This window comes from Oenanthe melanoleuca, chromosome 2 (assembly GCF_029582105.1).
Source record: "Oenanthe melanoleuca isolate GR-GAL-2019-014 chromosome 2, OMel1.0, whole genome shotgun sequence".
NCBI lineage: Eukaryota > Metazoa > Chordata > Aves > Passeriformes > Muscicapidae > Oenanthe > Oenanthe melanoleuca.
The window spans coordinates 69,151,728-69,164,896 of NC_079335.1; the positions used below are offsets into that span (position 1 = coordinate 69,151,728).

The 13,169-nt window shown below is 39.3% G+C and overlaps 1 protein-coding gene across 1 annotated transcript; it reads left to right on the forward strand.

Moving 5' to 3' along the window:
- The first annotated feature begins 122 nt into the window (after positions 1 to 122).
- Positions 123 to 12,348, forward strand: SRD5A1 (steroid 5 alpha-reductase 1). Its single transcript, XM_056484758.1, has 5 exons — positions 123 to 488; positions 2,396 to 2,562; positions 6,407 to 6,508; positions 8,591 to 8,741; positions 10,870 to 12,348. Exons 1-5 carry the CDS (start codon positions 163 to 165, stop codon positions 10,934 to 10,936), a joined length of 813 nt encoding a protein of 270 aa, XP_056340733.1. The 5' UTR covers positions 123 to 162; the 3' UTR covers positions 10,937 to 12,348.
- The last annotated feature ends 821 nt before the right edge of the window (positions 12,349 to 13,169 follow it).

The following is a 13,169-nucleotide window of genomic DNA, read 5'->3' on the forward strand; positions in this document are numbered from 1 at the left end:
CGCCTCTCCCGCCGCTTCCCGGCGGAACTTCCCGAGCGCCCGGCCCGGCCCGGCGCGGCCCCACCCACAACGGGCGGGCCGGGGCGGGCACGGGCGGGGCGGCGGCGGGCACGCCCCCGGCCGCCACTGGCGCTGCCAGATGAACCGAGGCGGCGGAGCGCGATGGGGTTCGCCGGCGATGGTGGCGTGTGCGCGCTGTGGCGCCGGGCCGAAGGCCCCGAGGAGCGGCGGCTGCTGGAGCTGCTCTCCTACGGGCTGATGGCGCTGGGCGCCGTCTCCGCCCTGCTGCTGCGCTTTATCCCCATGCCCTACGGCCGGTACTCCTCGCGGCGCTTCGGCTGGCTGCTGCCCGCCCGGCCCGCCTGGGCGCTGCAGGAGCTGCCCTCCCTCCTCGTCCCGCTCGGGCTGGCCGCCTGTGGCGGGGCGGTGGCGGCCGCCCGGCCCAACCGCGTCCTGCTGGGTTGCTTCGTGCTGCACTACGCGCACAGGTGCGGGGTCGGGCGGGCGGCGCTGCCCGGCGGGGCTGGGGCGGATGGCGGGGCTCCCCGCCGTGCTGCGGGCAGGAGGAGGGACCGGAGTGCGCAGGCATTCCCGCGGCTGCTTCCCGACCGGAGGGCTTGAGGTTCTGCTAGTTCGCGTTTGCTACTTAATGCGGCGGTCGCTGCCGTCTCTGCTTCGCCGCGTCGAGCTGTGTTGTGTGTTGTTGCGGTAAATAGCCGTGTGCGCGCTGCGATGCTCCGCCGTGCAGACGGAGCCCTGCGCTGCTGCTGTGCCTCGTGCTGTGCCCGCTCCAGAAACGGGTTGACTAGGCTGTCTTAAGGTCACAGTGGTATAAGGAAAGTTCAGCACCGCGTACTGATGCGATCTTGATGTTGTGAAACAATAGCTATTTTCCAATTATATTGTTCAACATTGTCTTTCAACATTGCAGGAGTTGGACTGGATGAGCCTTGTGTGTTTCCTTCTGCTCAGCATATTCAATGGTTCATTAAATACTGGCAAGCTGAAGCTGAGTGCCCTTTATTGCCAGGTAGTCAACAGTATTCAGGCACTTTGTAAAAATACTTGGAAAAAGCTGCTTAGCCAAAGCCCAGGAGCAATCTTCAACTTATGGATAGTAGCTACTGGTCATGCTCCACAAGGAAATTTGCCACTAGGACAGGAGAGATAGATTTGTCAGGGGTATTTTAAGCCACTTGTGTTGCTATTATGTTATTTTCTGGTGCTTATTGAGAAAAGCTCTTGCTTTTGACCAAGTATGTTCTGCAGCCTTGTGGTTGGGAGGTATATGACATATAGCTGGCCTGGAGGCTGCCTTTGAAAACCTGCAATTGTGTCTTTGCTCCCCCTTTTTCTATTAAGTGTAAAGGTATTAGCTTTTACATGGGATCTTAACTCGTCCTTGATGTCTGGGAATAGCTAGGAATGAGAGGCAATGGTTTGTACAAAAAGCTGAGCTGCGCTGCAATTTCTTCCAGTTACCAGTTGCTATTGCCAAACCTGAGGGACTCTTCTGTAGGTGAACGTAGACTGGAAGAGACTTCTGTTATCTAATTCTGTTTGTTGTAGCGTGGCATGCCTTAAATAATCCTGTAATGAATTTATTGCTCTTTCTTGAAAGCTGTTACGGTGGTTGAAAATAACCTTTGGAAAGGTTCTTTTGAAGCAGTCATCCTTGGGTAGATGGAAAACACGTGAAGAATGCTCAGGCATCAGTGATCCTGCTTCTGTATCATTATAGATCATAGTTAAATCAATAGACAATTGGGAGTTGGCTAGTTCCACAAGAAAGAGCACAAGAACATTCACCTGCTGTTCTTGTTTGGAGCTAGTTTGTTTACTTGCATAATCCCCCAGGAAAAGCAATCAAGATTCCTTTCCCAAATGGGATGGCAATTGTGGGTTTGTCAGATCTTTAGAGGTGTCATAGAGTAGACCAAAATTGTCGAGGTGAAGCAATTATTGTTTTGGCTTGCAGGGTAGGGAGGAAACTGAGGTCAATGAAGTTAATTTCAGGGGGATTGACTTTCCCCCTGGAAGTGCTGGGAGAATTTGGTGGAGGGATCTTGAGTCCTAGCTCATCTCAGAAAGCTTGATGGTACAACTGAGGATTTAAGAACAAAAATGGACTATGCTAAATATCAGTTGTCTTTACTCCTGTCACCAAAGTAAATGCTTTAGATAAATAGTTCAAAATTTCTGCCATATGGGAGAGAGGACTGATCTTGTAATTCCAATTAGGAAAAAAAAAAAAGTTTTAAAACTAAAACTAGTGCAGGAACAAGGGCTAGTGCTGAGAATTTGAAAAGTACGGTAGTGTGGACAGTGTTTGGACTTCAAAACTATATTTTTTTGTGCCTAATACAATAAATTTTCTTTTCTTTGTTTGCTATAGGGCACTCATCTTTCCTCTTCTGATCCGTGCAGGAAAACCAACACCGTTTTTCACTTTTGTGTTAGCACTTCTGTTCTGTGTTTTCAATGGATACTTGCAGGGCCGAAGCTTAACCGCCTATGCAGCTTACCCTCCAGGCTGGCTGGGTGATTTACGCTTCATTACAGGTGAGTTAAATCACGTTATGAGAACATCAGGTGTAATTTTCCTCTCTCTTCATAGCTCTTAATTTTTTATTGTGATTTTATAGTGTCTTCAGTACCATAAGTCTTCTCATAATTTTCTCATTGGTGTAGCTGAAGGCCTTTTAACCTTTTTTACTTTAGGTTTGTGAACTGACACTTCTTTCTGCAGTGCTAGATGATCTGGTTGTCATCTTTACTCTTTAACAGCTGAGCAAATCCAGGTCATGTATATTTTTTTTTTTTTTTTTTCACATAGAAACTTTAAGCCCTGCATGGCACCAGCAGCATGCAGGTTTAGAAGAAGCAAAGATTTTCTGTGTAACATGTGGATTAAACTAAAGTAAACAAATCCATGAAGTAAAAAATCTAGCAAGGATAGCTGCTAACTACCGACATACCATGGCAAATACTACAAGTCCTTGGAGTCGGGGTATCTATGCTGAATACACACACAGGCACCAATCCAGCTGCCCCTGTAATTGTCAAATGACAAAACTGGCCCCACAAGGAAGGGGTGGAGGGTTTGATCATTCACTCCCAGTTGGGAAGTGAGGTTACATTTATACCTGAAGCCATGGATATGATTTAAAGACTAAGGTATTTAGCAAGGAAGTATTTTGTTTTTTTTTTTTTGTTTCCTAGGGATCTAATTTAGCCTACTGTCAAAATGATAGAATAATTACCTAAAGAAATCTTTACAGAAAGATCATTTTCATCTGAAGATAAACCAGAATATTTTGCCTCATCAGTCAAAGGCAGAGTACTGGACTGTGCAGATCCTTGATCTGAGTCAGTACTCTTTTTTTCTTTGTTACTCTGTAGCCAGAGAAAGTTAGTGTTTCTCCTATATTTCTCAAGCCTTTAACAATGAAGAAAACCAATTTTTTGTCTTTATTCCAGTGTTATTGTGGATGATAATAGAGGACAACTGTGCTAAATGCTGTCATGAATACAAGGTTGAAGCAATTTCAATCTAAGTAGATTTTCTTGCCAAGATTAGGAGGCAGTTCTGTTTGTGCACTAAAAATAGAGAAACTGAGGTACAAGGGAATGACTTCAGAGGGCACTAGAATATATTTGAAATTTTCATGACCATTTCAAATTTCCACTCTCCTTAAGTCAGAATCCAGAAAAAAAAAGATTAAAAGATTTGTTGATCAAAACTGTTGAAGACTGAAGCTAGGCAGGCTTTTGTTTTCAGTACATTAGTTGAAAGATGTCTCAATACAGTGCTGTGAATGAATCATGATTAAGGAGTCATAAATCAGTTCCTTCTTACTCAAGTATCTTTTAAAAAAATCAAGTTAATAAGACTTGTTGTTCAAGTTTCCTTGGGTTCTTTTGGGTGCTTTTTTTTTTTTTCTCTTTTTTTTTTTTTAAGTTTCAAAGATTTCTGAAAGATGCAAAAGCATGAATGCCAATAGTTAGGTTCATCTGCCTTGAGTTATGAATGCCAATAATTAGGTTCATCTGTCTTCAGTTATGAATGCTTCTGTGTATGAATTAGTTGGCTTTGTATTTGTGGTTTTGTTTGCTTGCTTTTTTTCCCCAAAAATACCAGTTTGAAATATATGCTTATATATATATTTCTAGTACCATTAAACATAAATGAAGTGCTGCTCTGGTGACTATTGTTAGTTAGTATAGTGCTTTAAAAAGTTATCCTGAAAACAAAGAAAGTGATGATTCCTGGTATATGTATCAACCACTTTAATAGTGTGACCATTTCTGATTTTTTGAGACTGTAATTCCAACGAATCTTGAGATAAAGTTTGGCATGCCTGTTAAACAGCTAAACTGAAGACTGTGGTTTTTTCTTTAAATTCCTGTAATTAGAATATTTTTTTGGATTTTTTTTTTTTTTTTTGGTAATGCATATCAACATAATTGGATCTTAGCAATTTATAATTGCTATTTGGTATTCATCCCAGCTGGGCACCTCCAAATACCTGCAGTTTATGCTTATGGCTTTGGCCAAAGCAAATGCCAAAATGAAGTGTTGTGCACTGGGTACTCCCTGACTATTATGTAGTAGTACTTCAGAAATATCTGATAGTGTCTTTAAGCTTCTGTTTAGAATTACTAGAAAAAAAATTACTTGAATATTAGAAAATAACAATAGCATGAAAGCATATTTCCTGGTAGTTAATATGGTATTTCTTAAGCTGGATGAAGTCACATGTGGAAAATAAATGAGAGAGTGTCTACAAGTAGCAGCAAACCAAAGTTCAATATCTGGAAGCTGAAATGAAATAAACTTGCAGTGAAAACAAAAACTGGGGAAGTCAGACTGATTAATTATTGTGGTGAGAAGTTTCAAACAACTGATGTGTTCTCTGACTGTGGACTCTTATTTAGTTTGTCTGTCTTGAGGAGCACAGTAATTTATATTTACACCAGCAATTGATTTGGAGCAGGAATATTTCCTCATGGTTTCTCTAGACTGTGTGTTGGTTTAGTTCAGAGCAGTGAACCTGTCTGTTTTCAGAGGAAATGGCAATGTTCTGCTTCAAATGCAGAATCATGAACTTGCAGATCAAGAGCAAGGTCATAAACTTTCAGTATGAGCCTTAACACCTATATGCCAATAAAGAGCTTGTGAATTTACCAAGAAAGCTGGTGATACCCTGAAGTGGTGACTGCTACAAACAGGACACCAACACCTCTGTTTTTCACCCTTGTGTCCTTTCCTAATCTATCTGCACTTTTAGTTGTAAACTCCTTTCTTCCTTTGCTTGCTTTAGCTTCTCCAAACTCCTTGCAGTATGCCATGTCTCTTCTTACTCCTTTGAGACCCTATTCAACTACTTCCTTCGAATGTTGATGGCTAATTTTTTTGGGAATCTAAACTGTTTTAGTAGCAGCTCTGCAAAGCAGAACAGCACCTGTAGCTCACAAGGTGCAGGTTACAGAACATCAGCACCTCAACTGTTGCATGAAGCTTTTTATCTGGCAATCAGGCAGTTAAGCACACGTGTAACCTCTGCTCTCTTCACACATCAGACCTGAAGAGCATTGTCCATCTCTGGATGTAATCTTGTAGGCAAGGGATGTGGGTTACCAGTATCTCTCCTAATATTAATAGGTCTAGATGCTCCAGATGATTGTGTCTTGTTGGGAAAACTAATCACAGAATCTGATAAGACACTGGCTAACCTCAAAACACAGACCTTATCTGTTCCTTATCACCAGGGACTACTGCCTTCAAGGGAAGATAGCATAGGTAACATGTTTCCAAGGGATAAATGAATTTCAATCCTAAGTTCCTTTTGATTTATCCCATCCTCATGGCAACATAAGGATGCAGAATGTGACAAGAATCTGAGTTTCTGTGAAGAGCTGTAATAAATGGCTAAACCATTTTGCTGAATGGCACAAGTAAATGGTATGTTATTTTCTTCACAGTTGTATTCCTTTTATTGCACAGAAATCCGTTGGAGAAATTCTGATATGCTATCAGTAAAATAGTAAAAAAAGAGTGGAGCCTAGGATGTATCCCTCTGAGACGATTAAAAATGGCTGTTTCTTTCAGTGTGTAAAATTTTGGCATATTTGTTTATCTATGTGGATGTATAGAGAAATATACACATTATATTATAACTTCATATTTATAGTGTTGTTTCCCATCTAGGAAGCTGTTGATACTGTGAGCACCACTGACTGAAGAGCACAGTGTGGGACTGGGACTGTGCAGGATGCCACCAGAACTGTTTATGCTGCTTGCATTACTTCTGCGTTGAGACAATATGCCTAATGTGATATCTGACTGTTGTTTTCTGAACAAACACAGTGCACTAAATATGGTATTTTCAATATTTCTTTTCAGGTTTTTTAGGCTGGTTGATTGGCATGGCCATCAACATTCATTCTGATCATATTCTCAGAAATCTGAGAAAACCAGGAGAAACTGGTTACAAGATACCAAGAGGTAAGTAAAATGGTGCAGAAATTAATACAACAAAAACAAGTATCTCTCATATAAGAAGAGGTGGAGAGAGCTTGACTGTTCAAACTGGAGAAGAGAAGGCTCAGGGAGACCTTATCAAAGTTTATATCTACATGATGGGAGAGAACGAAGAAGAAAGAACCAGACTTTCCATAGTGGTACCTAGTGACAGGACCAGAGTCAGTGGACACAAAATTCAAGCACATAAAATTATATCTGATCATTTTTTTAAATTTTTTTTTCTCCTCTGAGGGTGATCAAACACATAGTTGTAGAACAGGTTGCTCAGACATCATAGGGAGACTCAAAACCAGACTGGGCATAGTCCTAGGCAGTCAGTTCTAGCTGATCCTGCTTCAACAGTGGTGGTTGATTATCTCAAGAGATCCCTTCCAACCTTAAATGGTTCTGTGTGAAAATGACCTTCTATTGGTGTATTTTTGAGGAGATAGTAATTTATGATATGAGGCAACTGGAAATAGCACTTTGTTTTCTACCACAGAAAGTGATTTTATAGTTTAAGAAACATTTTTTTCCTAAGCCAAGTATTGTAAGGAATCTGTTTCTTATCACTTGGCTTGTGCAAATCTTTAGGTTTCTTGACCAACATTTGCTATATTTTTAATTAGGGGTAAAAGTGTAACAGCATTGCCCAACTCTTCAGAGAATCAGCAGGTGGGTGGAGAAGACCTAAATTATCAACTCAAGTGTGGGGGCAGGAGGGGAATGAAGAAAGTACTCAGCATGTGACCCATCTCATGTCCCATATATGAAGAGAAAGGTACCTAGAGTAATCAGAGAGCAGCAACACTTTTGGAAAGGGAGACCCAGGGCAAAGAGGACAGAAATCCAAATGAGTTTGGCATTATAAATTCTGGCCTTCATGGGAAAATGGAGAATATGAAAGGCTTTCTTATATTGAAGGGTTAAGGTTTATTGGCACTTTTGGAAACTTCCAGGTGCATTACACTCACTGAGAGCAGAAAGATAATACTACTTCTGAATTCTGTTGTCTCATGACATTTTTTCTCTTAGTTGTTGCTTTTTCTTGATTGTTAATTTTTTAAATAAAACTGTAATAATGAAGATATGTAAGGTAGACTGTTATTTTTCACCAAGAAGGTGAAAATAATTATAATTTTAATAGATGTAAAGTGAAGTGCTCACATGAAAAGTTCATATGAACATACTGTACTCTGTTCAGTGTACAAAAAGGTTCAAAAGGAAATATGTTATTTGCTGTAAGATCAGGAAGAGCTGGACTTTTTGATGTTGTTCATCCAGTTTAAGTGCTAGAATTTAACTTCTCACAAAAGTTGTGCAATTGGAGCAAGGTCAAAACGTCCTTTATTACATTTGCCATATACTTGTTTGTTTAATCCCACTGGTAAAGCATATACTGAGATGTTATCAATTTCTGGACCCACTTTTAAGAATTTCACCATAATTCCATTTATAAAATTCCCAGCCACTGAGTACCAATTTATGCATAATTGTCGATACAATAGATTTAACACAGACTGCCAAATTTTCACTGAGTTTAAGGGTTGAAACAGCAGATCTGATGAGGAATGGGAACAAAAGTGCAACAACTTTGTAAGCTAGAGAATAAATTTGGAACTTCCTAATAACAGTATTGTTCATAATTAACTTAATTTCTAAACTACTTAAATAAATGAAAAATTGTAGGCTAACTAAACCTATGAGTATTCTCTGGGACTCAACGGGAGTATGTCTTCCATTTCTACATATTTTAAAAAAGGTTTAGTGTACGATCAAAGATCATGCCATTAGGTAATTATTTGCAAAGACATGCACTTGCTTCTGATGCTGGTGAATCTGCTTTTCTTTATTTAAAGAGGAAAAGTGGAGCTAGAAAAGCTTAGAATAATGTCTTAGAATGAGGTCTGAAGTGATCCTTCAAAGTACAGTGAAAAACGTTGTCTCCACTGCCCTTAAAGACTGAATAGAGACATTGGTCATATAGCTGCTATTTCTGTACAGAAAAGGTAATGTGGTACATCTTGATTAAGGTATTTTGAAGTAACTCTGTCCTGCTTTCAGGAGGAATGTTTGAGTATGTCAGTGGAGCCAACTTTTTTGGAGAGATCCTGGAATGGTTTGGGTTTGCTCTTGCCTGCTGCACCATTGAAAGCCTTGCATTTGCGTTGTGTAGTCTCTTCATCCTGGGTTCAAGGGCAAGACAACACCACAAGTAAGTGTTTTCTGCCTTGTCATTTCTGTTGTCTCTATGCCACACTGCATTTCCATTTCATAGATTATGCCTCATGCTATAGGGATGTTGCAGAGCAAGTCTTGTGAAAGAGACTGCTGCTGTAGGGCAGAATATGATAGAGAATTCTCTGAGAAGATTAAGTACTGGAGGATTTCAGCAGAATAGTACAGAGCATAAACACAGTACAATAAGGTGGTTCAAATAATGTTTAAATGAAGGTAGTTCATCCTGGATCTGTAAAGATTATAGACAAGTTTCGCAATATTGTCTTAATTAATCAAATACTGTACTTTCCCTTCTCACTTGTTTCTGTAATATTAAAATTTTGAAAATCACTCAAGTTGTCTTTAACAGACACATTTTATAGTTGTGTATGTATCATATTATCTATAATCAATTATATGGACATTATGAAAACAGTTCTGGTAAATAATGTTTAAGACTCTGATCTAAGCATTCTGACTGCTCATGTACTGTATTTATAATGTGACTTTCTTGTGAACAAGGACCATAGTTTGAAGAGACTTGTTTCCTGAAAGGATTCTCATTAAGGAATAGCATGTTTAAAAGAATTTGAACACGTTAATTTTATTTTGGTTATTTTCAGCTTTCTTCTTTGGTTCTCATGTTGAAACGTAGTGTCATAAGAGGAAATAAACAGGAATTTAAGGAGGAAACGGGTTGAAAAAGAAATACTGACCATCTATGAGGGCTGCTATGTCTATGTCTAGTGGAGTCCTGAAAACCTCCAGAAATAGAGGTTTTCCTGCCCCATGTTTGTAGCATGTTCCGGGTCCATATTACCTTCCCAGTGAACAAGTTTCTTCCACTCCCCAACCTGAGCCTTCCAAACCTGTTACCTATGACTATCTCTTCCTGTTTTATCAGCTGCTATTAGTGAGCAGAGTTGCAAAGTGTCTTGAGTTGGGAGGAGCATTTGAAGGTTGTCCAGTCAACTGGTGTGGCTGCTCCAGCCAGGGCAAACCACAGGGCTCTGCTCAGTTGCCCAGGGCTCATCCAATTGAGTTCTGAGTGTCTCCTCCTTGCCATATGAAGCAAGGACAAGTTCTCCTGCCTCTCCTTGTATATTACATTCTTCAGGCTCAAATTCCATGGTTGGTTTCCATCAATCTTAAGCCTTGACGGCGCTCTCAGAACATCAAGAAAAGCTAAATGCTATTTAAGGAAGTTTTTCACACTAAAGGAAAAATGCATGAAAATGGAAGAGCGGTACAGGGAAAAACCTAAGAAACTAAAAATAGCAAATCCATGTAAGTGAAGAAAAATGTCAGTGTAGTTTGTTTATTTGAAAAACTTTGTTTATTTGAATAAGTTACTGAAATGGATAAATAGGGTAATAATTGTATTTCCTGGATGCAGGTTATTATGCATTGCATGTTTTGTTCTCTTTATTGCAGTTTTGATCTTGCAGTTAGCTATTGATATTATGAATATCTGTACCTTCAAGGACCCCAGGTGAACTTAGCTCTTTTGTTTCAGAGAAGCAGAAGAATAAATATTCAAAAATGGGAGTAAACATGGCTGTTATGGAAGGTGAAAACAAAATAATACCTGATAGTGTTCTGCTTTTTAAACTTTTTTTAATTGTCTGGATTTGTAAATAGTGATGGTCTTTAAGGGGTGTTAACAATAAGGCAAGTGCAACATTTGTCATGTTTAGTTTGATTACCCAAACTCTAACTGCAGCCAAAGATGTTTCTGTGCAGAAGGGGACTGTCATTCCCATATGTGAAGTATCCCTTGCCTCCATGTCAAATCATTATGCGATTACATGTTCTTGATTTTTTTTTTTTCTCCCTGCAATTCTAAAATTCAAGAATGGGTTATTCCCTCCCTGACATCTCATCACATCTGTTGGTTTGATTTCCCATTGATGGCAGCTATAACTTAGTTTTGTTTCATTTGATGATCAGATGTCATTAGGGTGATCACAGTAAATGCCATTTTTCTATCCAGAGTAGGTTCTAAATGCATTTTTTTTTTAGACAATGTGTATGGATTAAGTTAAACACATTGCACAATTACTCCATTTCCTCAATAGTGTTTTGAAGACTCAATACTCATCAGATTTTTCTTTGTTTTTCAGATGGTACCTTGAGAAATTTGAAGACTATCCAAAGGACAGAAAAATTGTCATCCCATTTTTGTACTGAGCTGTGCTTTTAACACTTTGAGATGGATGCTTTTACTAACAGCCAACATTTTGCAGATGCTGGCAGGTTAGCAACAGACTCAGATCATCACTGTAACAAAGCCTTTCCATCAGTGCTGCTATTACTTACTGCTTTTTCCTCTTAATGGTAACCCAGGAATCTGATGGACAGGGTGAATAGGAACAGAAATGCTTTTCCAGCAGTGAAGCACCTTCATAAATACATTAGGCAATGAGTCTGAATTGGCATCATGGGAAGTACTGTGCACGACTTCTGATACTACTTTTTCTGCCTGTGAGGGCTTCTGCTGTTTCCACTCAATGCAGCCAAGCTGTCCTGAGGATTGTGCTGTGAGCTCAGCCAGCCTCACTGCAGTCTGGGTGGGGTGTTCTGCCTACATACACAAATAGGGTTGATTTTTTTTTTTTTTTTTTTTTTTTTTTTTTTTTTTTTTTTTTTCTTCCTTTCCTTGCTACTCCTTTCAATTCCCCCTATTGTCAAGAGCTGGTGGTGTAGACCAAGGAATTAGATGAATACAGTTGCTCTTAGATGAGAGGCAGTGTTTTTCCTTCTCTTTGCACCCTTACAAATATAGGGACACTGCATAGAAAAATATTTAATTATATTTACATAAAGTTGTACAGCTAATAGATTAATAATGTCATCTACCTCTTAAAATTGATAGCTATCTCAATATGCAATAGGTGTCTTCTCACTCTAAACTGGTTTGGAAAATCTACCTAGGATGCTTAGGCCAATCTAGCATTGTTAACAATTGTGTAATGTTTTCTAACTTAATTTATAAAAAAACCTTGATGTAAAAATTTTTTTTTTCCTATGCTGCTTTTAAAAAAACCAAGTGTCTTCCTTCTTCTTTTGCTAATGTTGTAGATGATTTTGTATTCTAAAATTCTGCAGCCTTGTGTCAGTTCTCATAGCCCAACCTCTTGCTCATGAAGGACTCCAGATTGGTTTCAAGAACATGATGGGATCCCAAGCATACAGGTTTTCAAGTTATCTGTGTCTTCTGCATGATTGTAATGATAAAGAATCCTTTACAATTGCTGACACTAAAAAACCCAAAATAACTCAAGGGAAATCTTAAAACAAAAAAAAAAAAACAAAAAAAAAAAAACAAAAAAACAAAAAAACAAAAAAACAAACAAACAAAAAAAAAAAACCCACAAAAAAACCCCCCAAAAAAAACAAAAACAAAACAAACAAACAAAAAAAAACACCAAAAAAACCCCCACACCCTAAAACTCCAAAAAACACCCAGAAGTGAACAACCAAATACCAATAATTTAATTTAAAAAAACAAAAACAAATGAATACTAACTAAAAGAACTTTCCTCAAAACTCCACTACTGCTATAATTTGAAAATAAATGGAATTCAAACTTTTGTCAAGTGTCATTTGCTCTGTTTGCACTTTTGTGTTGGGTTATGTTCTTCAAAACAAATTAGTAACACAATTTTGCCAGATGCTGAGTTTTCCAGTAGGATATTGCAGTAAGATTTGTTTTGATGAACAGTCATGATGCTCACTGGAGAGAGAGGATGGTGAAGAGTTTGATTTACTCCTCAATGCTAAAATGCTAAATTGTTATTGGACAATAAAAGTTCAATAGGATCACTGTGTTGGGTTGATGTGGTTAGAAATGTGTATTCTATCACCTTCTGTTAAAACCGGGTGGGGCAGTGACCCTTATCTTTGTGGCACATACCCATCTGCTAATGGGCCATCCAGGAAGATATCATTTACTGATAGCCCATTCAGTCCCACTGTATGACTGATAAAATCACATCATCCCATTGGGAGATGCTCCAGACAGGGGGAGGAGCCAAGCCTTTCCTACCTAGATAAAAGCTGAGATTTTAGACAACAAGATCCTGTCTTTCCACTGGATTCCAGAGGAAAACTGAACCTTTTTCCACATCATCTCTGGCCCTACAAAGGAAAACTGCACCTTCTACAGGAGCACTGCTTCAGCTGAACCACATCTGCCACTGCAGGAGGACTAGCCACCATTTAATGGGACTGCTACCAACACCCTGACTGACAGGGTGTCAGGCTGTATTCTGACTGTCTCAGGGTTGGGATTGTTCTTTGTAATACTGCAATTCTATTTTAATTTTCCTGGTAAAGAACTGTTATTCCTAATTCCCATATCTTTGCCTGAAAGCCCCTTAATTTCAAAATTATAATAATAATTTGGAGAAAGGGGGTTTAC